Raw genomic sequence first — 27,352 nt, 5'->3', positions numbered from 1 at the left:
AACCTTCTCTCTTTAGTAACATTGTTTGCATCTTCCCTCACCATTTTCATGGCAGTGTCTAACAATGAATCTCTTAAATTTTCAGTTGCTACAAGTGTGGTGGTTTTACCGCCAGACCCAGTACAACAAGGCACATGAATTTGATTCTAGCTTCATTATTTGATCCTTGTAGGCAAGGATCCTCATGTTCAGTACAGCTTACAGTCTTGCTAATGTAGCTCTACTTGGTTTCTAACATAGTTACACATATGTCCACCATACAGCTAAATAAAAACATCATACGATGGGTGAGCAATTGGCTAATGGGCAGGGCCCAAAGGGTTATGGTAAATGGGGCTGCGTCAGGCTGGCGGGCGGTCACCAGTGGGGGCCCTCAAGGCTCCATTTTAGGGCCGGTACTTTTCAATATTTTTATAAACGATCTGGATGTAGGAATAGAAGGTATTTTGAGCAAGTTTGCTGATGACACCAAACTTGGAGGAGTTGTGGACTCTGTTGAGGGTGGAAAGGCCTTGCAGAGGGATCTGGATAGGTTGGAGAGCTGGGCGATCACCAACCGCATGAAGTTCAATAAGAGCAAGTGCCGGGTCCTGCATCTGGGACGGGGAAACCCTGGCTATACGTACAGACTGGGCGATGAGACGCTGGAGAGCAGCCTAGAAGAGAGGGATCTGGGGGTCGTGGTAGACAGCAAGTTGAATATGAGCCAGCAGTGTGCCCTGGCAGCCAGGAGGGCCAACCGTGTCCTGGGGTGCATCAAGCACGGCATCGCTAGTAGGTCAAGGGAGGTGATTGTCCCGCTCTACTCTGCGCTGGTGCGGCCTCACCTCGAGTACTGTGTGCAGTTCTGGGCACCACAGTATAAAAAGGACATGAAACTGTTGGAGAGTGTCCAGAGGAGGGCTACGAAGATGGTGAAAGGCCTGGAGGGGAAGACGTACGAGGAACGGCTGAGGGCACTGGGCCTGTTCAGCCTGGAGAAGAGGAGGCTGAGGGGAGACCTCATCGCAGTCTACAACTTCCTCGTAGGGGGGTGTCGAGAGGCAGGAGACCTTTTCTCCATTAACACCAGTGACAGGACCCGCGGGAACGGGGTTAAGCTGAGGCAGGGGAAATTTAGGCTTGACATCAGGAGGGGGTTCTTCACAGAGAGAGTGGTTGCACACTGGAACAGGCTCCCCAGGGAAGTGGTCACTGCACCGAGCCTGTCTGAATTTAAGAAGAGATTGGACTGTGCACTTAGTCACATGGTCTGAACTTTTGGGTAGACCTGTGCGGTGTCAAGAGTTGGACTTGATGATCCTTAAGGGTCCCTTCCAACTCAGGATATTCTATGATTCTATGATTCTATATTAAAAGCTCTATTTTTCCACTGCAAGTCTTGGAAATGTTTATTGCTACTCCTGCCCACAACACATATTGTGATTAGAAGAGCACCAGAAATTGCCACAAGAATTTCACTCTCAAAATTCAAGCTGCCAAATTGGTTTGTTTTACAGTCACGAGGATCTCAAGAACCTGAACTGTATTTCAAATTCCTGAGATCTACTTATTTTGTAAAAGACTAAGATGCACTTCAATTTTATGTCTTCCTCACAGCCCCATGAACTAGGAGTTTGCTTACAGAAGGCAACCCCAGAGCATCCCATTTTTGCCCAAACCTTTCATGGCCCATAGGACTGATAGGACAATGTCCTTGCAGGATGCCTTCTGAAACACCAGCACTGCTGCACGAGGTACAGAGAAGAGGAAAACCAGAGACAGCCCTGAAAAATATGTATCACGGGACAAATCTAATTGCTTAGCAATGTGTAAGAGAACAGAGCTGATTCTAAGACAGAAATAACCAGATGAATTATCACTACAAATAAATCTATCTGATCTTGTACTGTTCAGTAGTTTATCCCTGATGGCTGATGATATCTTTCCAGTACTTACTGTACTGTCTCTTTGCTTGTCTTCTTTTCTTTCATTACATGCTTAGCAGACAGAAACACATTCAGTGCTTTCATCGGGTCAGTAAAAACAAAAACCAAAACCAAACTGAAGGCTGTCAGGAAGAAGAAATACATCGGCCCCCATCCTTTCAATCCTACTATACCAGTGCTGTTGAAAGGAGATACGTGGAATTAGTTTTCACTACTTGTTTACATCAAACGCAGCCAACTTAAACGTGTACCGTAGAATGCACAGCAAAGAGAGGATAAATTATTCAGCATGTAAGAGCTATACACAAAAAAGCACTCAAAGTAGCTGTATCTTATCTGTGCCTAAGCTTTTACTAGATCCCTAACAAATATCTGCTTAGACAAACATGGCTTGAAAAATCATCAGTCCAGTGGAAAGAGAAAAGAAGCAACAAATGGGTCAGAGAATAGTGTGATGCTCATTGTGTGTGGTCTTTATTGTCTCTGCCTCCTACCCACTATGTATCCAACTGAGATGCAAACCTTCCCTGACCAAAGGCTTAGTGTTTGGTTTCCATAATCTTGTATGTATTAATCGATTTAATTCAGATGTCTCCAGGCCTAGCCCCGAAGCAGGTAATGCTACGTGTCACAGCACATACCACCTGCTCTCTATCTGCCCCATTGTTCCTGCTGCAGTGCAGCCAAGACTCTCAGTTTAGCCTATATGAATTTTTTCATCATAAGATAATGTCACCTTGATACCCATTTCATTCTACCAGATTTATCAATTCTGAACTTTCTCTTTATGAACATTTCATGTCCATCTCTCTCTAGCAGCTGTTAGCTTATCTGTTTGAACCAGTAGTATAAACAAGTGCAAAGGCATATTTCATTTTAAATACAAATTACAGTGCAAATGAATGGAAAATGCATTTGTATTTTTTACTGGGGAAGCTGAAGGAATAACAAAGCCAAAGCAATAAATAAGTGAAGCTGTCCATAAACTTAACAATATGCCTATGATAAAGCATTTGCACAAAACAAAACTATCCCAACACCAAAAATAAAATCAGAACAAAGAAGAATCAAATTAATTCAGTCTAGTTTGGCCTGATGCGGAGCTCAAGGACAACTATGAACCTGCTAATGGCCTGTCTAATGGACTTGATTCTAAGCCTAAAGACATCATAAAAGGAAACAGAGGCATTTATGCTTTCAGAAATAAAAAGTCATCTTCCAGCTGCTTTTTCAATTTAAGTTAATCATGTATGAAAAATATTTAAAAACGAATTCAACTGAAACACATCAATTTACAAAGCAAAACAGTACTTCTTCATTAGAAATGTAAAAGCAAGATTCTTACTTTGATATTCCTGGTTGAAAAGATTCTTGAAATACCGTCACACAAAAAGAAAGGATTTTGCTAGCACGCCTGTCAGGAAGAATAGCTGAAGTGACACACTGTGATTTTGCAGTACTGCGACTATGTCTGGTAGAAAAGCCTGCAATGGGAGGAATAATAGAAAATTCCAAGTTCTGCGGATTCAGGGAAAGTGAAACTTCAGCTAATACACTGTTTGTGAATGCTGTTGTTATGGAGCTGAAGCAGAACCAGCAGATAGAGAAGCGATCCTTCCCTCAGCTCAGTGAGTGCTGCACCCAGTGCTGGGACCCCAGTATGAGAGAGACCTGGGCACACTGGACAGAGTCCAGTGAAGGGCCACACAGACGATGGAGGGACGGGAACCTCTCCTGTGAGGAGAGGCTGACTGAGCTGGGCCTGCTCGGCCTGCAGAAGTGGAGGCTCGGGGATCTCTCACAGGGTGCACAGAGCCAGGCTCTGCTCAGCAGTGCCCAGGGCCAGGCCCAGAGGCAGCGGGCACAAACCGGAGCACAGGAGGCTCCCTCTGAGCACCAGCACCACTTCTGTACCAGGCAGATGATAGAGCCCTGGCACAGGCTGCCCACAGAGACTGCAATCTAAACTCCTTCTGTTGGGACAGATGGGCTCTTTCTGTTTAGCATGCCATGCTTTTGTGTTGTGCCCTGATACCCAGTCTTCCTGAACTTACTTGTCCATGCCAGGCCTGTCCCTGTTCAGTGTTTCGGGTTATCAGCACCTGTTGTACCAGCTCAATACACTTAAAAGCTACACAACTTCTGCTTTGCATGCTAAATAAATCCTTGATTGATTAAGTAACACAAACTTCCTTTCTTACTTTGTGTTTTCTACAATTTCCAGTAGATCAAACTGTGTTTCTCAGGGTTTTATGCAGTGCTTTGTGTGTGGTCACATCAGTGTTCAACCCAGTGCTCCATAAATTCATCTCCAGAGCGCGCAATTTGCAAGAGGAGAGAAATGAGGAAGGCTGTTGGTTTTTATTATCAATACTCGTATCTTTTTTGTCTGGCATCTTTCATGAGTAACTGAGTGATATGAGGCTCAAGACTACTTTTTTTTTTTTTTAAATATGTTTAAATACAGCATTTAAGCTGGGATGCACCATGGCGGAACAGTGCTGCTATCTCTGGGGACTGAGGTGAGTTGGAGGCCTTACTACCAACTGGGAGAAGTGACATATAAAAACAGCATTGAGGTTTGGGTCCTTTACAGTGCTGGAGATCAAAAATGAAAGAAGAAAATGTTGGAAAAAATTATATTCAATACAACAACAAGGAGATCATTTTCAGATATTGTTATTGTTAGGTAGGATTAGAAGTAGAGTGCCTAAACCAGGAGCTTTTCTTTCACATACTTGAGCTAACACTTTGTACGTTCAGAGCAATGGATTAACTGTCCTGCATGCTTACAGTTACCATCTGTCTATTCAAAGAAAGGCTAGATAAAAAAGGTATTTTTGGGGGGCTTTAAGGACTTTAAAAAGGATGAGATGTGACTAATCTCTTTATTGAGCATTTTGTACTGCCTGAAAACAGAGAAGTATTTGGAAAATCTTAACTACGAAGCTTACCTAAACCAGCCTCTTGAGATCCTTTAGTTCAGTCTTTTTCATGGCATCACCAAGCGTAAGCATGGATAACCAAAGCCTTCCCACGTTCCATTCTCACACAGTGAAAGCAGGAAGGCTCGAGACTCAAGTTCACCCCAGTCCAAAGGAAGATGCCTAAGCATGATGTGACTAAATTCAGAAGCACACAGGTTTCTCCTTTGGGAAACCACTGTGATGTAAACTAACATGGCACACTTCTTCAAGGTCCTGGCAGACCTATCGTCTTAGGGCACTGTGCAAATAAAAGCATATATCCTGTTGGGATCAAAGTGCTGCTCCCTGCAACGGGAAGCCTTGAACAGCATAAGTTGACTTCTGCCTTCACAGTGTACTTCCAACAAATAATTCCACAGTCACGCTTCTGGAAGACTTTAGTCTCATTTAGGTTTTGATCATGGAATCACTATCAATGTACACACATTTGAAGTTATATGCTTTTTGTTGGAATGTTTTATTGACCCAGAGCCTATGGGATATGTTAATCAGTAACTAGAAAGATGATGTTCCCCCTCACCCCCCCCCCAAAGAAAAAAAGAAAAAAAGTTTAGAAACCTATATTCTGCTTGGTAAGAGATCTCTGTAGAGATACTATTAATCTACCTCCATTTAGACATGGATGATGCTGTCTCTGCATAGACAGAAGATTCTTCCCTAGCAGACAGTAAGCAAAATGATAGGTGATGCTACAGAATTTTTTGTTGCTGCAATTTTCAGAATAAAATTGCTAGAATCTGTTGCAGATGAGATCACAGGATACAATCTGTGCAGCACTACAGAATTTTCAAGCAGATGAGGATGCCACGGTCAGCTGGCTCAGAATGAGTTACCTACCCTTCCTACTGTAACCTCAGTAACTAGTTTTTCAACAGAACAATTTGCAGCAAGACTTGAAAAAAGATTAATTGGTTGCAATAATCTGTGCTGGGTACTTCAGCCATGTCCCTCATATAATTACCCTTTTAATTCAATACCACATAACTACACTATGGGTTCTTTGGCAGACCAGGTAATACTGAGTAGGCGTGAGGACGTTGCGACGTACGCCCTGTATTCTCTTGTCAAAGGTACAATTCTGACTGGCCTGCCCTCTAAATTCACTGCAGCCTGAGGCTGTTCAAACAAATGAATGTGTACAACTGCATGAAAAAGATTAAATCTGAGAAGTAATGGTCAAACCTCAGATCAATCAGACAAAAGCTAGTAATTTCAAAGGACACTAACTCTAAAAATTGTAATACCATACATTGCCTTTAGCTTTTCTCTTTTTAATCACAGAGGAAGTAATTGCTGTAACCTTTTAATAGCTTAAAACAAGAATAAATTTCAGAATTCAATTAGCTTTACTGGAATGCTGAATAATAAACTCTTTTTCTATTAAATTCCTCAGCCAAGAAAAAAAATAGATAGCAGACAAAATAGGACATTTCCTGGTGATGGCAGCAGTTATGAAGACAACCCAACCATGAGAAAATAGTGACTTAAAACAGCTGCTGAACACCGACAGGAGATACATCTGCCAGGCTGGGAACCAGGCCTAGGAACTCAGCCTTCGGCTTGGGAAGCTGGGACATCCTGAGAACTGGAGACATCCTACAGATACCATCGATACGGGCAAAGCAAGAAACTGAGCAACAGCTTATTGTCTGAGAAAGGATGGATCAGTTTGGGAAAATATAATTTTTGCTTAAGAAAATGAAAGAAAATAAGAAATATCATCATTTACTAGCTGTCTCAGGAGGAAGATGGAAAGTAACAAGATCTGTTAGTCATCAGAAGTGGTGGTGTGCTGCATCCTCTCAAGTCTCAATGAAATGACTATGTCCTTAGAAACCACAGATCAGGTTCCTGGTTTGAATACAGGGAGGAGAAGCAATGGAGATGGACCAATGTTTTCTCCCAAGAACAGGCATAGGGTTTTTCAAAGAAGCCATATAACACCTGTGCAACTGGTTCTTGCTCATAACGTCAATACTGTGAAGTTTCTTTCCAATTTTCTCTAATATATTATGGAGTTAAACATGTAGTGAGTGAAATGAAAAACATGATTTAAGTTTTAACTTTGTCTTCTATTTTGTAAATGCTTCAAAATCTTTCTGAGCTTGGGTCCTGTTGTGTGGTTCTGAAATAAAAAGAGCCTGAGACTGACTCCCAGCTCTCTGATGCTCTACGCAATGTGGCATGGTTCAGCTTCGAAGTGAGACTGTGAACGCTACTGTGGTCCCACGTCTGGGCCCATTTCTGGGGGTGGTCAGTCTCCTCTGAGACTTTTTTAAATCACACCCTTTGAGGTCAGTATGACCTTGCCCCCGCTTCTGGGGTCAGTCTGCTGCATTTGGTTCTGGTGAATATGTAGATGAATATGTATATACACGTACATAGCCTGTCATAAGTACAGTACTGAGAAGCATGACCTACTGCACGTGTAGTCTTGATAACTGTAACCCACCACAAGCATATTCACTGCTACAGTATTGGTAAGTTCATAATCTTTGTCTATTCACTGCCATAGTGTTACTGATGTTTGTTGAACCTGAATATCAATCCCGATTTGCTGCTATACACTACTTGTTTTTACAACCTCTGATTGCCTTTCTGCTCCCTCTCATGTGAGCCCACAGCTGTGATCTCCGTATTCCTGCAGGGCAGGGAACCTGCAGCTCATGACTTGGGGCAATGATTCTGAATGATGCTGAATGAGTTGGCATTACTCGTTTTGGTGGAATTAAATTCATTGGTGCACATTTATGGTGTCTGGCTTTTACCTTTTTTGCAGTCATATGGGTAAACATTGTGAGAAACAGATTTTCATATAATTTACTGTAAGTATATCAAACATCTCTTTCACAAATACAGAGTAGAGGAAATACAATAAACATTAGGGAAAACTGAGAAATTTATCGTCTAAGAGCCTTTTTTAAAAAAATAAAGGTTTTGATAAATGTCCTAAAAAGCCATTATTGAACTTACATGGATAGTTTATATGGTTTGAAAAGATAAACACTGACCCTATGAGAGGAATGGCTCTTTTAAGACCAGACAGAATTTAAGTCCAGACACAAGGTGGATGTTTTGCCGACAGCAAACATGTTTATAATGGAATTAATAACATGCTGCTTCCTACTCAAAATGCTCATACTTAGTAAACCATTTAGAAGTTCCAGAATGACTGGCCACAGGGTGCCAAATCAATGTCTCTGCCTTTCTTTCATCACTCGTTTCCAGCAGTAACACAGTGAGTTAGCACAGCACTTCCTCAGCAGCCTTACCTCAAATAACTTTTTGGATTTAGCTGTTAATCTATGAAAATAACTGGGTTGGGGCTTCTGCTGCACCAGTACAATATAGAATCAGAGCATCTGAGAAGGAACTGCAATCTAGATGCATTTTGCCCAATAAGGGCCCTGGGAAGCCATGCTGAGGGCTTCAGAGCAGAACACACCCTGAATCCTTCAGCAGTGTCATCTTGCAAGCAGAAAGGGTGAGGTAGAAGTTACTTAGAGAAGCTCTGGTATATTCAGGCCAGAGGACTGCTAATTTTGGTACATTGCACTCCATGGGCTATTAATTGACTGCAAATTTGGCAGCATTTTCTGAATGATCTCTGGTATTCTGCATAGCAGGTTGATGTCAGCAGATCTAATCAATAGCTAGTCTGTGTAAACAAAGTGTGTCCCTCGTTTTCCACAAAGATAAGTCTATATTAAAATCTGAGCTCTTACCCTATATTGAAAATCCTAGCATAACTTCAGGAATTTGTGTTATTTTCAGAGATCTCGGTAAATTGGAAATTGTATCTCTGGTGAAGCCAATCTGTACTACTGTCTTTTTCCTTTCATTATGAACCTTTCCTGGCAAATACAAGAAGATTATTTTGATGAACTGTACTTTTTTACTTTTCTGACTTTCTTCATTTTTCCTCAGCACAAGGATGACTGCCTAATCTGATTATGCTGACGTGGAAATTAAATCTCTGCATAGAGTTGACTTATTCTGGACATAAGCTTTTCTATTATCACAGTCTGGGCACAAAAGGATCAGGAGTTAGCAGGCTTTGGCTTTTGTTTACTGTAAAGTGAATCTAGACAGATTTGACAAGGGCTTCCGCGTATTTTGATGACTAAAACAACTTGTTTCTACAAATAAGCATACAGCTAGAACTTTGTGGCACCAAAATTAGGAAAAGAACTGCCCAGGAGACAGATGATCACTTTATAAAATCCTCGATTTGCAGCTTGGACCTAAGTGGATTGCATGTTCCTGCTGCTTTGCTCTGTAACACCCTTTGCCTCCCCCTGATTTTAACATGAGGGTGGCAATGGCTGATCATCACAATGGTGTGACGGTTCAGATACGAACGGCTCTGATGCAGGTTTATGAGAAGAGCGCTGATAAAACACCTGCCCAACATGTGATGCTTGCAGGGCCAAGTAAATCTTTCAAGTAAACTGCAAACAGAGTTAGAGGAAACAGATGAGCTTGAGGTCCCAACTAAGACATCCCAAAGCTCGTTTGTTTCTCCTTACTGGACCAATTGGTCTAACAAAACTCATTTTACCCTCTTCAGCAAACCCTGTACGGCTTCTGCCCCCCGCCCTTCTCCATGTTACTTGGTGGCAACAGCTGCTCAGTTTGCAGCTCTCGGCGGGCTCTTACCCATAATACGAATACGTCCCGGGGATGCAGCAGGAGACAGCGCAGGCGCAGAACAAAGCCGTGCCTGTTTGCAGCGCCCCACTCCCGGCTCCGACGGCCGCTGCCCCGCACCACCACGTGCTCGGCGCCGCGCGGGAACGGCCGGCACGGAGCGGGCGTGGCCTCGCGGAGGGGGCGTGGCCTGGCGGAGGGGGCGTGTCCCTGGCGGGGCGGGGGGCGGGGCGTGCCGGGCTGGCCGCGCGCCGCGGCGCGATGCGGGGCGGGCTGGGCGCGCTGCCGCTGCTGCTGGCGCTGGCCGGGGCCTCGAGCTTCGTGCTGCTGGCAGTGGCCATGGCCACCGACTTCTGGTACATCATCGACGCCTCGCGCCTGGAGGCGGCCGCCAACGGCACCGCGGCGCTCAGCTCCCACTCGGGGCTCTGGCGGACCTGCCGGCGTGAGTGGGGCGGGGCCGGAGGGAGGGGGCGGGGCTTGGACAAAGGGGGCGGGGTTTGAAAGGGGGCGGGGCACCCACAGGCCCCGCCCCTCTCCTCCAGCTCCACCCAGTGGGTGCCGGGTGCGGGGGCTCTGGGCGCTGCCCTGGGTGTCCCGGGTACCGCAGTGCTTGGTGCGTGCTGCAATAACCCCAACCCCAGCCCCAACCCCAGCCCCAACCCCATCGCTGCAGCCCCGTCCAGCAGAAGGGCAGGTGGCTGCCCGGGACGGGACCCCGAGGGTTGGCACTGTAAGGAAGGACCCCCCAGCCACGTGTGGGTGTTGCAGGGTTTTGCCCATTTGGCTTCACTGCATGCGGGGCGTGTTGTTGTGGCACTGAGTTAATCTGGGGTTTGACTCCACCATTAGGAGCGTGGAGTAACCGATGGGCATCGTAGAGGAGAAGGACGCTGAAAATCCCCTCCTCTGCTTCCCTGCTAGGAACAACTGTTTTCAAAGGAGATGATCGCGTGTTTATTGCATGCACACACACACACACAAGGAGGAGAATATATTGCTATATTTCATTTTTGTCCTTTGCTTTTTTCTTTTTCCCCTTCTTTATCAGTTAGGAACAAATGCTACCCTTTGATCAACCCCTTCTGGCATGGGAATGCAAACATCACCGCCTCGCACAGGCAGCTCTTATGTGAGTAACGCCGCGTTATTTCTGTGCTTCCATCCACCCTTCCCTCCCTTCTGAGCCACTTACACGGTCCTGGTTCTGATTCGGAGCGGAACTCTTCAGGCAGGTGCTTTGGCTGCTTCAGTGCCAGAGCTGTCACTGCATGGCGTCCTTAAGTGTGACTTCTGTTGATGGAAGCATTTATTTCAGGTCAAGTTCAGCTAGTTTTTTCCAGGGAAGCAAGATGTTTCTGCCTGGCATGGCTCAGGAAGGTACCTGATTGCTTAAGCTAAACAGCGAGAGTGTTCAAAATACCCCTCCCAAATAGTTTAATCCCTGAAGCAGACACTTAAATTGCTGTTTAAGACAGATACTTGTCTACCCTGTCATTGGGATCCTTTGCACTGAAAAAATAATGAGTATGCAGGAACTTAAGAAAACAAACTGGTAACTAAAAGTGTTCAAACTCAGTGAAGAACATCGTGTTCAAAATTTCTAATTACACACGCTGGTATTCCTTGCCTTTAGATTCACTTGTCAGTATCAGCGTGTTTTCCAACAGTCCATACTAAACACTTCCAAATGCTTTTGGGCTTCTCATAAAAGACGAATTAGCTTATTTGCATCATCTTTAGCATGATACTGTTCATACAAGAACTTATATGTGGGCCCTTTTATTTTATTTACCTCTCCTCTCTGACCCTGTTTGTTTTCCCCATACAAGCAGAGTATATGCTTTTGTCCTGTGCCTTAAAGCTGTATTCTCTCCCCCAAATCCATCCATCTCCCTGAGCAGCCCTTCCGAGAGGCTCGGAGTATCTTTAGTCTCTCGGAGCAGCATCTCCAGACAGAGCTAAACATGGCAAAGAAAGGCTACGGTGCTAACGCAGCTGTGCTGCAGCAGTGGCTGCGAAGTTAAAGCAGCAGCACGACCCCCGTGGGCTGCTGAAACTGTGGGACTGGCGGATCAACAGGCTCAAGCCTACCAGCACAGGTTGTTCTCTGTGCTTCCCAGTGTAAAAGTCCCATTGCTGTCATCTTCCTTGCATAGGAAGACGCAGGACCTCCGCTGCTTGATGTTGGTGAAAACTGTGCAGGTAACTGAGAACGACTGTCTGCTGGCTCACGTAATCCTCTCGGGCTAATTTACCCCAAAGTAATATAATTTTTACTATTATTTAATAGTTCACTGAACCTAACCACACTGATCACATTTTAAGTGTGGGTACCTCAACTAGCAAGTTGGAGGTTGTCTAAAATTTTAGGACAAAATTATTGGCACTTCAAAAATCGTGTTCATATTTGCAAATGCTACATCTGTAATTCTTCTCAGACAAGGAAATTTTAGATTACAGCTCTTTGATGGAAGCTGAATTCTGCCAAAACAGAATCAAAGACTATTATGGAGCTCTTTTTGTTACAAAAATGATGTTGACTTGGAAACAAAGGACGTCTTTGGTAGTCATGAAGTGTAAAAAAATAATGAATGGGAAAAGAATGGATTCATAACTGTGTTTACAGACTCTTCAAAGCCTCAGAGAAATTTTGTCTCTCACATTAAATACTATTCTTAGGTTCTTGGGCAAAGACCGCAGGCTGCGAAGACACTCGTGTATTTTCTTATAAGCAGGTGTAATATGCCTAAAAATCAGGAGGTAAGGAATTAAGGACACTTTAGTTAGAAGAACCTGTGAGGTTTGATTAGAATGTGTTACAGAATGAAGTTTTTGATATTTTAGATGGGCAGTTTCAATGCAGTTAGGCTACAGACCACAGCAATAGCAGCTGTACTTCTAGGAACAACAGGTATTTCTAAGGGTCATCTAGACTTGTGAAGTACCGAGCTTCATATTTCTTCCTTAGGTATTTTCTGCTGGTGGTCACTGAATCATATTTCGGCAGATCAGTGCTAACCTTCACCTAGAGTAAATTTTAACTGGAATTTCAGAGGACAATTCCCACGTTCTTGATTCCAGTGTAGTTAAGGTAATTTCTTCATGTGTTGCTACAAGGGGCAAACAGGCTAACTACGCAGCTTTAAATGCATTTTTTTCCTTTGTGTGCCTGTGCCGGTGTCAGCATGAGTCACATTCACACAGAATTAGTCTCATCCTGTCTTGCTGTACACCCGTATCTCTCCCTGTTTGACTGGCAGACTGCCTTTCAGCAGCTCTGGTAACATCAGGCACATTTCTTGCCTTTTATTCCTTAAAAATCTGTAAAGGGCTGTCTGTTAGTGTGGGCACTTAAGTCACACATCAGGAATCCCATTCTGCTTTCTTCAGTGTTCCCGTGCTCTTCCTGGCACAGCTTAACTAGACACAAGAGCCAAAAAGACGAGGGAAGGTCTGTGCCCGTGCGCAAAGAGCTGAGTCTAAGTGGCAGCCGAGGTGCTGGTCACTGCCCAAAGATGAACCCTTTGTTAGGGAATGAAAAGCCTGCACATTGCCTCCCTCCACATTGCCAATCCCTCCCCTATTCATTCCCAGCAGTTTCCTTTGAGGCTTACTGCATGCTTCAGAGGGAGCTCCTGACAAATTAGAACAATTGGGCGTACAAATTAAAGTTCTGTGCTACCAGCAGCATCGCTCAGGCAGTCAGCCTCAGTCTTGTTAACCCTGAGAGTATGATGGATTTTCACATCACTAGAGCACCCCCGGGCAATTTCTCTAACAGATTAGCCACAAGCATGCCTTCCCCTGGACATTACCCTTCCGCTGCTTTTCCTACCACTCCCTCCAGCTGAACATATGACATACACCCCCCCCTCCCCAAACCTACAATGTATAAAATGTTTTCCCACTACAGATTACATTATGGGATGAGTCTGTATTTGTTTAAAACATCAGCCACCATCCAAAGAAAGATATGACTTGACTACCTGCCAGGAGCTTTTCTGAATTTTCTGCATTTATAAAATGCATTTTTGCCAGAGGTATTTATTTTCCTCTGCTCCATACGGGACTTTATGAAATACCACAAAAAGGTATCTTTCTGAGGGAAATTCCTCTATGCTTTCATAACAAAAAATTAACATTATTTTTTCTTTTTTTCTGGATCTGCTCTGCTAATTTAGTGTAATGGAAGTCCATCAATTTTGTACACAACTGAAAAACCTCTTTATTGCATTTCCGGGCACTTTCTAACACGGATTTTCACAACAGCAGCTCAGGCTGCAGCAGGTTCTGCATGTCTGAAAGACCTGAACCATGCCTGTGTTTAGCAGAACTGCTCGAATCTTCCTAGTGCTTTCCCTCTCCAAATGATGCTGAGCCAGGATGACTGTTACCCCATCCCAGATGTCAGAGGTAATCCCTTCAGAAAAACCTGACAGAAGCCAAAGCTTCCACTGTTACCAGCAGGTAACATTCAAAATCACATCTAAGATGTTGAGGATCACATACAGAGAGAAGGAAGGAGTGGCAGGATTTAATCAACTGAAAACTTTTCCCCAAGAGTTGCTGTAAAATGATTTTATCAAAAAAAAAAAAAGGAAAAAAAAAAAAAGCTTTCAGTGGGAAAAGGTTACTCTTGGGAGTTTTTGTAATACAAATATTTTTAACTTACCAAACTCGGTATTGTCATTTAAGTAGTAATTGCCAGTATAAATTTAAATAAAGGTGCACCAGTGTAATCTGAGCAAAATGGACAATTTTGTAAATATATATATATTTTTTTAAATTAGAATTAACCAGTACTCCAGGCTGGGTTTGAGTACTTCTTGTAGGACAGATAAGCTGTCAAAAGAAAAACAGTAATGTGTCAGCTAGGTACTGAGGTGTCTTGGCAAGACCCTTCTGTGAACTTGACTTTTTGAAAGCTCAGGAAACCTGTTCCTATGTGTCTCAGTTGTGGTTGGAGAGTGACCCCTGCCTGGTAGCATACCAATTACTTCCAGCTACATTCTGAACCACACGCAATATGATTTGCTGACCCCAGAAAGTTGTCGCAAATGTTTTTTCCAGAGCATGGTGGAATTTGTTAAATCGTGGTGATTTATGTGTGTTGACTCCCCCTGCCTTGTTGAAAACCAAAGTGTCACAGAACCTTTCTTTCTTTCTTTCCTTCCTTTTTTTTTTTTTTTTCTTTTTTTCTTTTGGCACATCAAAGCAATATCCATAATGTGTTACTTGGCCAAAACTTAAAAGAGGCCATTTTGGTCCAAAGATGGAAGCAGATGCAAAATTACCAAATGCTTAATTCCTCTTAAGATCTCTTAACTTTGCACCAATAGCTGGTGTTGGGGCCCATTTACACTGCAGAGCTGGGGCCAATGGTACAAAAATAACGTGACAGGAACTGTTGGCTACCTGGTTTGCCCCTTTATTTAGTACTATTTTCTTCCTGAGCCATCCTGGGATGGTCAGGTAATATCTGTGGCTTCCACTTATACGCAACTGAAAGAAAATGCTTGTACAACCAAGATGGGAGTGTGCAGCTGCCCATCCACAACTGCTGAAATTATTCTCCCCAGTGTATTATTATTATTTTTTAAAGTCATTAATTTACTTGGACCCATGAGGCTGCAGACAAGTTAGTGCTTCCTGCAGGGAACTGGCGCTTCCTGGAGAGAAACAAGCTCCGCAGTAGAGTCAGTTCCTAAAGACCTCCGTTGTAATGTAACAGTTGCCTCAGTTTCTTCCTCAACAGAATTACTTTAATAAGACTGGATTTCCTCCCAGCATGCAGACCCTGTAACAGTCACTAACCAACTGCTTTCACTCTTCTCCCCCCTCTTAATAGTCCTGCTTCATTTGTACTGAGTTAAATGATTGTACTCATGGTGCTATCCTGGAATGACCATTTGTTTGGCTGCCGTTGCGTATTACCTGGGGAATTTACAGTTCTCTGCAATTTTTCGTTTTGGTTTCAACTTATCAAAAAGAACAGCTATGGTTGGACTACCCATCAAGAGCCAGTGCAGGGGCCATGTGAAATAAGCCCCAAGTGCAGTACACAGAATTTCTGTCTTCACTGATATGGCAGATGTATACCCAAACAGATCGTTGTTTCTGAGCACCAGTGCAGTGGTTCTTCAGAGGGGTTCCAGTCCTCACAGTCCTCATATTTATTATAGTAAATATGTACAGAAATCTGAAATAACAGAGAGTGACAATTTCAGATGAATGTTCTCATTTTCATATATCATTGCTATCATTGCAATAGAATTTGAACCGTGTTGCACTGCTTATGTTTACTGTTCCATCCATTCCTGGCATTGAAGCTTCCCATCAGGTCAGCATCATTATATTTCTACTGTCTTCACTTTGTCTTCCAGTTCAGCTCAAAGATTTATTAGCAGAGAAGAGCACAGAGTGGACACCGCCAGCCCAAAGTCCAGAGCCTAGCCAATTATCCTGGGCCACCCTAAGCCTGTCAGCTCTCCTCCACCACCACCTTTTCTCTGCTGAACAGGAGGGAATCCAGGCCCTTGAGTCCCTGGGGTTCTAGCCCAGAAGCCTTACATCCAGCCACAGACAGCAGTTCTTTTCTATTGCTTGTTTCTTCAGGTCGTTTCCTTCCTTCCTTTTGAGCAGGTCAGGCTTTCTGAGTGCACCACTTCATCCCCCCTGCCACACCTTTCCAAGGCAGCCCTGCTGGCTGTTGCTCCTGCCAGCGTTCTGCTGGAGCTGCAGGCTTCTGCGCAGCTCCTTCTGCGGGGCTGGTTAGTTACTGCTGGGGAAGGCAAACAGGTCCCCAATTAGGCTCTTCTGAGCTGCTGACATTTGGATTATTTCTGATGAGATGACAACGGTGTCAGATGGTAATTTAGAAATGTCTGCCAAGCACAGATCTAGATGCATGCTGCATGTGGACAGCACTCTTAGAGGCATTTGGTCACAGCTCGAGTAAAGCAGCTTTGGCTAGCCGATGTAAAACCCCATGAAGACACAGCAAGCAAAGTACTTTTTATATGTTAGTTTGTTTCAGGATTGGATCTCCTGGGCTAGACTGACAGGGAACTCGGGCATTATTGAGAAATCAATGTGGAAAACAGATCTACTTTATGGGAAGTACACGTACCTGTTGTGCAAAATAATTGTTTTTTCAATACTGATCTTATCAAAATAAAGAATTATATGCATAATACATAACAGAAATGTGTATTTCAACACAACCTAAACAGAAAAGTTTGCAAAGTTTGTGTTTGAACTTCTCTCCCAGGTAATTATTGAAGGCAGAAATACAGTAAAGATATTTTAAGTCATGTCCCTCTATAAACTAATTCTGTCCCTCTAATCAAGGCATATAATGGCATAATATCATATGCCAGATGGCATGAATTCAAATTCCTGAGTGGTTTCCATAGCAGCATCTTAGAATAAGTTTTCCAGGCAGTTGCAGATTGCACAGAAGAAACACAAATGGGTATTAGGTATTGAACTAGAACACTCAAGGTGATAGAAGTCCTGTTTAGCCAAATGCAGCCCATTAAATATTTGATTTTAAAACAGCCACAGGTGATTCATGAGAAACAATTATCCGAGCTGTATGTAGGAAAAGGCTGTTAAGTGGGATGTGTGGGGTTTCACCTGATATATCCCTAAAACATACATACCTTCACTGCAGAGGGCCTACAAATCATTATTCTGATGTTGCACGCAGTTGTCACAGATCAGTAATGCAGTTAATGACACTCCCCAGGATAACAGGCTGGGGTATGGGTTTGTTCTCCCTTTGGTTCAAAAGAGAAGACACTCGGGGCCTGATCACCTGCACTTGTCCTAGCTGAGGTTACAGTCCCAGCTGCAGAAGCTGCAATCACACCCTGGAAAGGAAAGACAAAGAACGAGCAGCTGTCAGCACTTCTGTCCTGAGGAGTGGTTTGGTAGCGGTGAGGGACTGGTGAGGGATGTGACAAAGCACAGGCCCTGTGGTGAGCGTGTTGACGTGGCTCCCTCCCACCAAAGCCAGGCCTAGGGACAGTTGCACTATTCATGCTTTTTAATGTTAATTGCATCAGCTTTCATTCCTCCAACCCCTTCTCACCTCTTACCCACAAGACTAGTATTACTACAGCCAAGAGGACACATAGATATCAGGAAGGTGGAAGATCACAATCAGGCCTAATACCCTCAGGAAGCACACCCAGGGCAGAAGACGAGCCTGTTCCTGCTGCCTCTGGAGAAAATGAGAACTCAATTGTGTACCAAACCTCTGTTCTGTCATGTCACATTGCATCGTGTGCCTGACAACCACTCTGACTATGTAAAACTCCTGGGCCAAGTTCTGTGCCTATTCCTCCTTTTGCCAACAGCTTTGACATTCTGATTTATACGCAGCGAGCTGAATGCTGATTTGAAACTTAGCACCTGAGAACTCCTGCAGGTTTGTGTTTCCCCGTCATCAACATCAGCCATGGGCCAGTTTTGCTGAAGGAAAGCCCAGGCAGTATCCCCAGACTTAGAAGCAAAGAGAGAAAGAGCTCCCTTCTGCACAGAATGCTGAGTTCCTGCTTCCTGGACATCAACTGATACCAATGTAGGGCTACGTCGGGCTCATTTAATACCAGAAACTAATTCCAGCATAAATGAAAGGAAATGGAGGAACAAAAGGGTGACCTCCCAAAACTGTCATGTGCAACATTTTTCCTTGGGAGCATGTCATGTACGACACAAAACTAGTTATGTCTTGAGACCACATTCCACTCAAGTGAAGAAATGAGGTGTCTGCCCTGTTCCCATGCTGGCTCTTCCGAGCCTTCCAAGGTCTCCCTGAGCATAACTTGGGGTCTCCAGAACACCAGAGTAACCAGAACTCACATCATGCTTTCCAAAGAGAATCCAAGCTTTCTAGTAGGTCACAATATTTCATTGCCAGTTCATTGTAAAACTGAATGCTATCTTTCTTGCTTTTGTTATAGTTTTATTTCTGGCTTCCCTTGAGCCATCTTTTCATTTATCTCTAGTGCTTGGTGCATCTTCTAGCTGAGGCAGTTTGCTCTTTTTTCATCACATTTGCTTGAGATTTTTCCTTTTCTCCACTCATCAGGTCCAAGGAAAGTCCAAGCTACAACAAATAATGACCAAAACTACCAGGACTTTCTCACATGAAACAACAACAACCACCAACCTACCAGCAACAAAAAAAACCCACCTTGCTATGTGATCAGAGTAATCTAGTACTTTGCCTCAATATGTTTCGTTAACTCACTGGGAATATTTGAGAGGAGGCTTCAGCCAGTAAGAGCTAAACAGCTAAGTCCTTGACACATTACAAGGCACCATCAAGATGACTGAAAGAGCAGCTTTGTTCTAGAACTGAACCAAGTTACATTTTTTAATTAGCCTTATAGCAGATTCAGTTTTGTTTACACAGACATTCTCCAACTCGCTTCAGTGACTTTACAGTAGTACAAATGAGGAATGAGATGAATAAGTTACTCCCATTCATAAATTTTCTCCGAGTAAAGCTGAAGGGCAATTTGCAGATTTTTCTTCTTTATACAGAAGGTAAGGAGGAACAAATACCTATATTAATGAGGTAATAACAAATCTTTACCTAATTATCAAAGTCAAGTGGGTGTTGCAGTTCTGAGCATCACTCACGAGTCACAGCTCCAAAGACACAGACTGAACTAACTAATTGAAAGAACAAACACAGAAGCAACACAAGTTGATCCCTGACTGTGTGCAATCATTGCAATTATACTGAAGAGGATAAGCTGGCTTCTTACCCAGTGACAAGTGGTGTACCCCCACTTAAGCAGGAATTACAGACACTTAAAAAAAATGATCTGATTACACACAACCTCTGATCTTCTGACTCATTTTCCTTGGGAACTAGCTAATGTTGTATTGTTATTTATCTGTGAAATTAAGTAAGTCACTGAAGCCCAGAACCCCTCAGAAAATGGAATGTAGGTTTCCTATCTCAGTAAATCTTCTCTATTCAGGTATAAAGTAAGTGGATGCTGGAAACTGCATTTACTTGATTTTTTGTTATTATTCTAGGAAAGGTAGGGTTGAACACTGTGAATAGATTGCATGAGAGAGAATGAGACAAAGGTGGTTTATAATGGAAAAACAGCATGATATGAAAAATACATAGCAACCCTCTGTTTACACAGCTATTCAAACGTTATAGGGATCAATAAGGACTAATGTAAAACATTTAGCATAGGAGGAAATAAACCAGCAAAGGCTAATGTCCTTAGTGAAGCTGCTGAAGAAAACAATGACAGACAGAATGAGAGCTGGGTAGGGAAATTTGCCTCTACTTCTTGTTCTGCTGCAACAGAGGAAAAGGTCAACAGTTTGGTAGATCAGCAGAGGGTGTGACAGAAAAGAAAGCATTTAAGCAAAGCATCTGCTAGACTTCACCAGCCAAACAGAACAATGCCACTCACTATGATAGGTATGATTTAGATAACCTGACCGCTTTTTATTAAGGTTGCTAGTGACTACCAGATGCAATGCATCACCTGCTAGCCAGCTAGGTTTAATACCTGGGAACAGATTTATTGCTTAAACATGTCCACATAGATGTATCCTTTATCGTCACAGTCTCTGAAGCACAGTCTGTAAAGGGCTCCCTCTGAGTGATTCCTTTTTCTCCATATCATGTATGTGTCCTGCCTACTTAAACCGAGAACCCCAGAGATAGGTCAGCTCCTTGTTCATGCTGCACAGAAAAAGGCTTTGATCCCGATTAGGGGCCCTGCTCTCAATAATGATTGATTACAAGTTATTAATTATTAATTATCCAGTGACACCACAGTAAAACATTATGATACTAACATTCTCCATTTTTCTTCAGACATGCATGGGACATTTGTCATCCTGATGCCCCTCAGCCTGATATTGATGATTTTTGGAGGAATGACTGGATTCATCAGTATTCTTGCCAGGGCCTACCTACTGCTTCTAATGACGGGTCTGCTTTTTCTTTTTGGAGGTACTATATCAAACTCCTGGCTTAATGCTTTTAGATAATAAGAGATTATATCTGGGAAACATCACTTTACCTTCCAGAGGAAAAGGTGAAACAAGACTTCGCTTTCAGAATAATGCTGCTGCTCATTCACTTGGTGTCTGTGCAGCTCCTGACAGGGCTCTGGAGTAGAAAAGCTGCCCCACAGAGCCAGGAGTGGCTGTGAGCACACACAACCATACATCCACATGGAGCAAGTCACACCCTGAACATATGACTGCTCTGTCCATTGACAAAAAAGATTAAATACCTTCACAGCACAGTGCTCGGACTCTTCACAGGTGAGGTCTGAAATCTGAAGTTATGGAGATGTGATTTTGGTATTAGTGGAGCACAGGGTTTGATAGGCTGGCACACACCTTATACCTACAAATTAAATGATGTATTTTCAAAGGAGTTTGAATAGAGTTCCTGAAGAGGGTTTTGCTTGGTATTCCTGGGTTGGCTTTACTGCTAGTTCTGAGCTGGAGTGTTGTCTCCTAACTGCTGGGGCACAAAGCCTTCAGCTTGTTGCACCACCCCAGCACAGCCTGCCACAGGCAGCTTCAGGTCACAGCAGGAGGTTCTAGGACTTCAGTGGCTTGTGAGAAGGCCAAACACCGTACAGGGAAGACGCTGAGGGTTATTTGCCCATCAGTCACATGCTCACAGTGCAACACTGACTGAAGAGGTTTGTGCTCCTCAAGAAAGGTGCTGTAGGGAGCATGTCACAGAAGAATTTTCCGATTTGTCACAATCGCCAGTTGTACAGCATATTGTTTGAAAAATCTGATGATTTTATATATATTTCATTATTTTTGCTCTATGGTAACACCAGAGTTCCTCTTTAATCCTTGTGGACCAGGGCTGTGTCTGCACCAGTGCAGAGCTGGGTTCTGATCCCCAGTCCAAATGTGAGTGAGACCAGAGTCTGCCTTGGCCCGCATTGGGCCGACAAGGATCCCGAACAGCGCTGCTCATTGAAGTCACCCCTAACTAAACCCCTTCCTCCTTTCCTGTTGGTAGCTGGACTGAGAACAGCAGCACTGTTCACATGGAAGATAAGTGCAATTACCGCAGTTCACCCAAAATCCAGTGAAATGCACCCAAACACTGCTGCCACCTGAACCACCTGTTTGTTACTCACCTGTTCCTGGCCCTTCTGCCCATGTCTTCATGTGGTAGTGGCCTGGTTACCAACTTCTTTACAACCAGACTTTTGCAGGGGATGAAAGCTCCATTGTTTTTATTGCCCCCGTTCAGATTACTAAACTGAAATCCCATGTTTTGAAATTCTTACGGAAGGAACCCCCAAAGAGCTGTTTTAGTTGGTGTAATGTTTCCATTTGAAGCTCATCAAATTCTTTTAAGTTTTGTGGGGTTCATTTCGTCATTATTTTTGCTGTAACCACAACCTCTGCATTGTAAAAAGTCATTTATGAATTAAAACAAAAAACATTCTGTCAAAGTAGGATAACTGGGTTTAAATTCATCTCCATTTTCCTCCCCCAGAGATATATTCAGTAGTGTCTTGTGAGGTACTTGCAATAGAAATTTTCTCCCACAGAAAAGGGGATCGTCAGTATTGGTCCACATCACCTGCTCCTATAGTCCTGTTTTTAAGAAGAGAGTGAGAAGAGATTGTTGGAAATAAATGTGCTGCTGTCTCAAAGTCTTGATTGAACCTTTTAGTCTGAAGTTCTTACAAAGACCAGCCACCACCCGTTATGCTTTTATTCTGAAAAACAAACAAACAAACAAACAAACAAAAAAAAACAACAACCCTGTAAGTCCTATTTCCTTAGAACATCAGAAAGCTGAACTCACTAAAAAGGCTTAGGCTATTTGAAAACTACCCTAAATAGTAAGTGAAAGATGAAAAGCTGTGAAGTGCAAAGCACGATTATCCTATTGAGGAGTGGAGTACTCTGCCTTTCTAAGACACACAGGGTTGCAGAGAGGGAAAGGAAACACGAAGACATTACTGGGGAAGGGTGGCGACAATTCGTTCTGAACCTGCAGCTAGTGTTGTTTCTGAGGTCAGCGTGTACAGACTGACACGAGACCAGAGCCTCCTACTCAGGCAGTACTGTTTGGCTGTTTCAGCTGCACTGAGGCTTGATGCATGTAACAGGTCTTTATGATATTCCAGTTCATGAAGCTTGATATTGATTAGATAGTTCTGTCCTGCCAGAAGGAAGTATTTTAGGTTGTAATTCTAGAAACGTGATTATTTGGGAAAATAGCAGAACTGATATGTTCCATATCCCAAGACATACTATTTGGTTCCACTTTTTTTTTTTTTTTTTGGAGGAACACAACTCAACAAACCCTCCAACTTCAATGAAGCAGTCACTATTTCCATTTCAGCTCACAAGAAGTATAGAAAAGTTTTTGTTTGTTTGTTTGTTTTTTTCCCCTTGCAGAGGCCTAGAACAAGGCACAGACGTAAAAGCATGGCTAAAATCAAGCACATGAGTATGAATTTTGACTGTTGGATAACCCAATTATCTTCTGTCTTAGTCTGCCTCTACTAAAACTTGTCTTTCTGGCAAAACCATAATCACATCTAGACTTACACTGTGATAAAAGCCCAACTGATTTTTGTATCCCTCAGAATCAGATCAGACACCGTCTTTTCCAACAAATGTTCCAGTGACTCCCACTTCTCCTAGACCACAGTCCTCAAATTCTGGGCCTTCCTCTGTCTTCTTTCTTGCCACTGAATGAAGTCTGAAGTTTGTACATGTCCTTTGAGTGAACAGATGATAATTCCAGGATTTAGCACGTGCTTGTGCTAGATGTACAGTTCCCCAAGTTTGCTAGATTCAGTACAATCCTTTCATTCTGGAAACATCTGGCTTCTTGCTTGAGAGTCAACATTCAAAACCAGCCTAAATTCAGGTCACTGACCTGAAATGCAAGAACCTCTTGCCATGGGCTTTCTTGCATAAACAACTGTACACGATGCACAGCAATGAGAAATTAGGATGTGTTATAACGTACAATGAAGTCGGAGATGCACGAGGTACCCATAAAAGACATGACTAGATTTCTATTGCAGAAGGCTTCTTGCTACACATTTTGATTCAGTATTGAACACGAGAAACTAAATAAATAGAAAAATAATACTTTTTCTCTCACCCTTCCCTAAAAAACAGCTTTGACACAACTGGGGAAGTAATCAGAGGCTAAATGGTAATCTGGCCTAGGTCGATAGGAATTTTTACTTTCTGCAGTGGATCCTGATTAACTGAATGTGTTTTTCTTTCCCAGCTCTTGTTACGCTTACAGGGATCTGTGTCTACATCGCATATTCAGCTGCTGCCTTTGAAGAAGCTGTCTGCCTCCTGAGGAGTAAGGATGTCCTGGTAGAAATTGACATCAGGTTTGGCTGGTCTCTGGCCCTAGTATGGATCTCGTTTGTCACAGAAGTGCTCACTGGGGCTGTGTTCCTCCTGGCAGCGAGAGTCGTGGGCCTGAAACGGCGGCGTGAACAGGCGCTATGAACAGCAGGTATCACTGCAACAACAGAACCTGGCAGAGCATAGAAATGTGGATTGCTTGGTCTGTGTGGTCACTGGGGGTAATAAAAATGGCAAGGCTGTGAGTAAGTATCTTGCCAGCTGCCATAAACTCTCCTCAAAATTATCTACAAAATACAAAAATTCTGATAAATCAGTAACACATTTTTAGTGTTGTCAATAAGGAAACCTTTGTAGCTTTAGAAGAAAGTATGCTTCACTGTTAGTGCTTTTAAAATAATTTCAGCTGGTAGCTCATATGACATCAACATTCATTGCTTAGAACAAGACAAATTTCTGGCTTTCTGTTGTCTTTCTGCTTCCCCATCTGTTGTCCCTCAGAGTACCCTGCAGGCCAGGCTACACGGTCCACTTAGCTTCTGATTTCTCCTCTGAGACTCCTAATGGGTATGCCCAGAATTCCAGGCACATTGGCAGCCTCTACCATATACGAAATATGATGTCTGTATACCTGAAGCCAGGCAGAGTGTGGGGGCTAAGAATCCTCCATTCATACTGCACACTCCATACAGCTTTGTTGCACAAAGCAAAATCAAATGTAAAGGTCCAGAATAAGAACTTCAGAGAATCTGGAGAAATTCAGTGATAATCTCCAACACCATGGCATGGCTAGGATATCTAGTCTAGTGTCCACCTCCCACATTTATAGGATCTTTCTTTTCCATAGCATCTCCCCAAAGAGGCCCTCCTGGCTCCTCTACCACAACCACACTAGTGCTGTGACAACATGCAAAAATGATCATTTGAGAGATCAGAGAACCCCAGAAGCCTACTCTATGTCAGCTATGTCTAGTGACTAAGGAGAAACACATCATCATGCCATCTTTTTAAAAATCATTACTCTTATGGTAAAAATCCCCCAATGCTTGTGGCATAATGCCACTGGATAACCCTGGGGGAAAGGGGCCACGGGAACAGAAAGTCCTAACAACTCCAGCCTTTAATAAATAGTTAAATGGAGGACAGCAGTATAAAAGTGATGCTGGGCGGACATTCAGGCTTTGACACTTGCCAGGCAGAAAGCTCCATGTCATCCTCACATTCTTTGAAGTGTGGAAAAGATTGATTAGGGTTAGTATAGGAATAATACATGAGAATAATTGTTGTAGAAATGGCTTAATGGGACTCTGTAAGTCAGGTTGACAGTTGGACTTGATGATCTTGAAGGTCTTTTCCGACTGAAATTATTCTATGATTTTCTAGAAATGAGCTTTGGTGCTGTGAAGAAATGAAAGGATGTAAGGCCTAGATACTGTGAATGACTCAATACTCGTTACCCTCCAGACAGCCCTAACTATGGCAGTGAAGTTCTCAAGGGCAATATAACGGGGTGTGTACTACTCTCAGAGAAGCTACAGCTGCTTTTCTGGATGTTTTAATTAACTACTGCAGCCAGCCCCAATCTATCATATGCTTTGGGCTACGTACTTACCCCCTTCAGCTCATTACAAGCTGCTTTTCCAATCTGGTAATGCAGAAGACATACCTGATAGATTTCCCAATTGTTACTTCGCAAATTTGATGCTTCTTTCTCCTGAAAACACTAACATGCTGCTTTGTGCTACAGTATGTTTAACCTGTGCCCAAAACTGCTGAGTAAAACTGAGCACACAGGATGCCTGAATTTTATCTGAAGGGCCAAGCAATCTAGTTTTCATTTATTTTACCTCTGGGCAATTGCACTTAAATGAAAATTTACTTTCATGCCCTCTGAAGTTATTCAGGAAATTTTTCCTGACTGCTGTGGCCTGACATAAAGACCTGAAAGTGTAAAACTGCCCCGCTACCTTTCTGTTCTGTTATGGACAACTTCAGCATATTAGAGCAGCTCCAGACCGTGACTCAGGAAGGCACGCTGCCATTGGGCAAGTCCCTTGTGCTTCCTCCAGCAGCGCAAAGGGCATCATCTACCTACCTCTGTTAAACATCAGAACGATTTGATTGTTGTCTTTTTTTAAAGATTGCACATTTACTGAGCTTAGTCCCACAGTACCAAGCACTTCACGAAAAACAGCAGCAGTGAGCTTTGCAGGTAAAAGGAAAGGAAAACATTACAATGCTGCTGTGAATGGGGAACTGAGGCACAAACACTGCCCATGCTCAAGCAGAACCAGAGGTTTCCAAATCTCAGCCTAAGACCTTGGTTGGCAGACGTGCCATCATAATGAAGTGAGATTAGAAGTCCTGAACGGAGCAAGAGGTAGAAGTCCTGTTAACAGCCAGTACAGTTTGTAATTCTCGGTTGCTCCCACATGGGTTTTCACGTATTTTCCATGTTGCCTTGCGTTGGGGCAGTGTAATGGAGTCATTTGATAAGTTAAAGCATACCAAATCAACACTATAAGGAGGATAAGAAAAAATCCTTTGTAGCCAAAATTCCACCTGAATTGCTCTTTAAGTGAATTATGTAAAGTGTAACACTTCTATATTTTGGTGCTGGTGAAGTTATCTAACATAGTACAATTATATGATGTTAGTCAGACCTTACAGTAAGCTGTAATAGTAACATACCATCTGAGTTATTTTTCAGTGTTTATTACAGATGTTATATAACAGTGGTTTTGAATGGTGTAAAATTAAATAAAATGACAACCCAGAGCTGGGAATTATTTATGAAGGCATGGAATAACTAAGATGTACATATATTTTTCTTTATCTTTTTCTGCAGATCTATTCTACAGTTTATGTGATGCTTTTGAAGTACCTGTGTCACATGTGGTAGGTATTTATAAGATACTTACGCAGCTACAATATACAATACTCAAGTGATCAAACCTAATTAGAAAGCCAATGAATCTGTTATTCAATTAGAGCAATTCACATTTCCATGGCTTTCCTGAATTTCTCATTCTGACTTCCTGCAATATCTGGCACAATGGTAATAAAGAGTAATTTTGGCTCCTGAATACTTGTATAGCCCCTGATTTTTTTTTTGAAATTTCTTCTGAATACAAAGATTGTTTTGAACAGTCAACAAAACTAGATAGAAATAATAGAAAACAATAGCTTTAAACAATTTGAAATATTATACTAGAAAGAGAAAACCATCCTTGAAAAGACTTTATGTAATTCAATCCAAATGATCTTATCAGCCTCCTACGTATAATGAAACTAATATTTACATGATACCCAGTTCTTTGCTGTATTTTTCCAAAATGCAGTAGTGAAATGAAGAGACTTCATTTCACATGCTCCCAGTACCTCCTGGTGAACTGCAAACTC

At 42.9% G+C, this 27,352-nt stretch overlaps 1 protein-coding gene and 1 long non-coding RNA gene across 2 annotated transcripts in view; one reads left to right on the top strand and one right to left on the bottom strand.

Annotated features, from left to right (window-relative positions):
- The first annotated feature begins 9,796 nt into the window (after positions 1-9,796).
- On the top strand, positions 9,797-27,036 carry TMEM114 (transmembrane protein 114). The gene is made up of 5 exons (XM_068699438.1): positions 9,797-10,010; positions 10,617-10,697; positions 20,433-20,570; positions 23,862-24,101; positions 26,799-27,036. The coding sequence occupies exons 1-4, from the start codon at positions 9,827-9,829 to the stop codon at positions 24,092-24,094; spliced, it is 636 nt and encodes a 211-aa protein (XP_068555539.1). The 5' UTR covers positions 9,797-9,826; the 3' UTR covers positions 24,095-24,101; positions 26,799-27,036.
- Positions 23,990-27,352, bottom strand: part of LOC137864860 (uncharacterized) — a 45,504-nt gene continuing 42,141 nt past the window's right edge. Inside the window, exon 3 of the long non-coding RNA XR_011101660.1 lies at positions 23,990-24,122. This is a non-coding gene — a long non-coding RNA (uncharacterized lncRNA). The remainder of the gene's footprint in view (positions 24,123-27,352) is intronic.

Source organism: Anas acuta, chromosome 15 (genome assembly GCF_963932015.1).
Source record: "Anas acuta chromosome 15, bAnaAcu1.1, whole genome shotgun sequence".
In the NCBI taxonomy this organism is placed as follows: Eukaryota; Metazoa; Chordata; class Aves; order Anseriformes; family Anatidae; genus Anas; species Anas acuta.
The sequence above is the reverse complement of the archived record's forward strand: the minus strand, read 5'-3'. Positions and strand labels throughout refer to the sequence as shown.

What these genes read in the sequence shown, in the direction of transcription:
- TMEM114 (XM_068699438.1), top strand. Translation starts at nt 9,827, where the DNA reads ATGCGGGGCGGGCTGGGCGCGCTGCCGCTGCTGCTGGCGCTGGCCGGG. An exon ending in GCTCTGGCGGACCTGCCGGC is followed by an intron (nt 10,011 to 10,616) that starts GTGAGTGGGGCG and finishes CTTCTTTATCAG; the next exon opens with TTAGGAACAAATGCTACCCT. An exon ending in CTCGCACAGGCAGCTCTTAT is followed by an intron (nt 10,698 to 20,432) that starts GTGAGTAACGCC and finishes ATTTTTCTTCAG; the next exon opens with ACATGCATGGGACATTTGTC.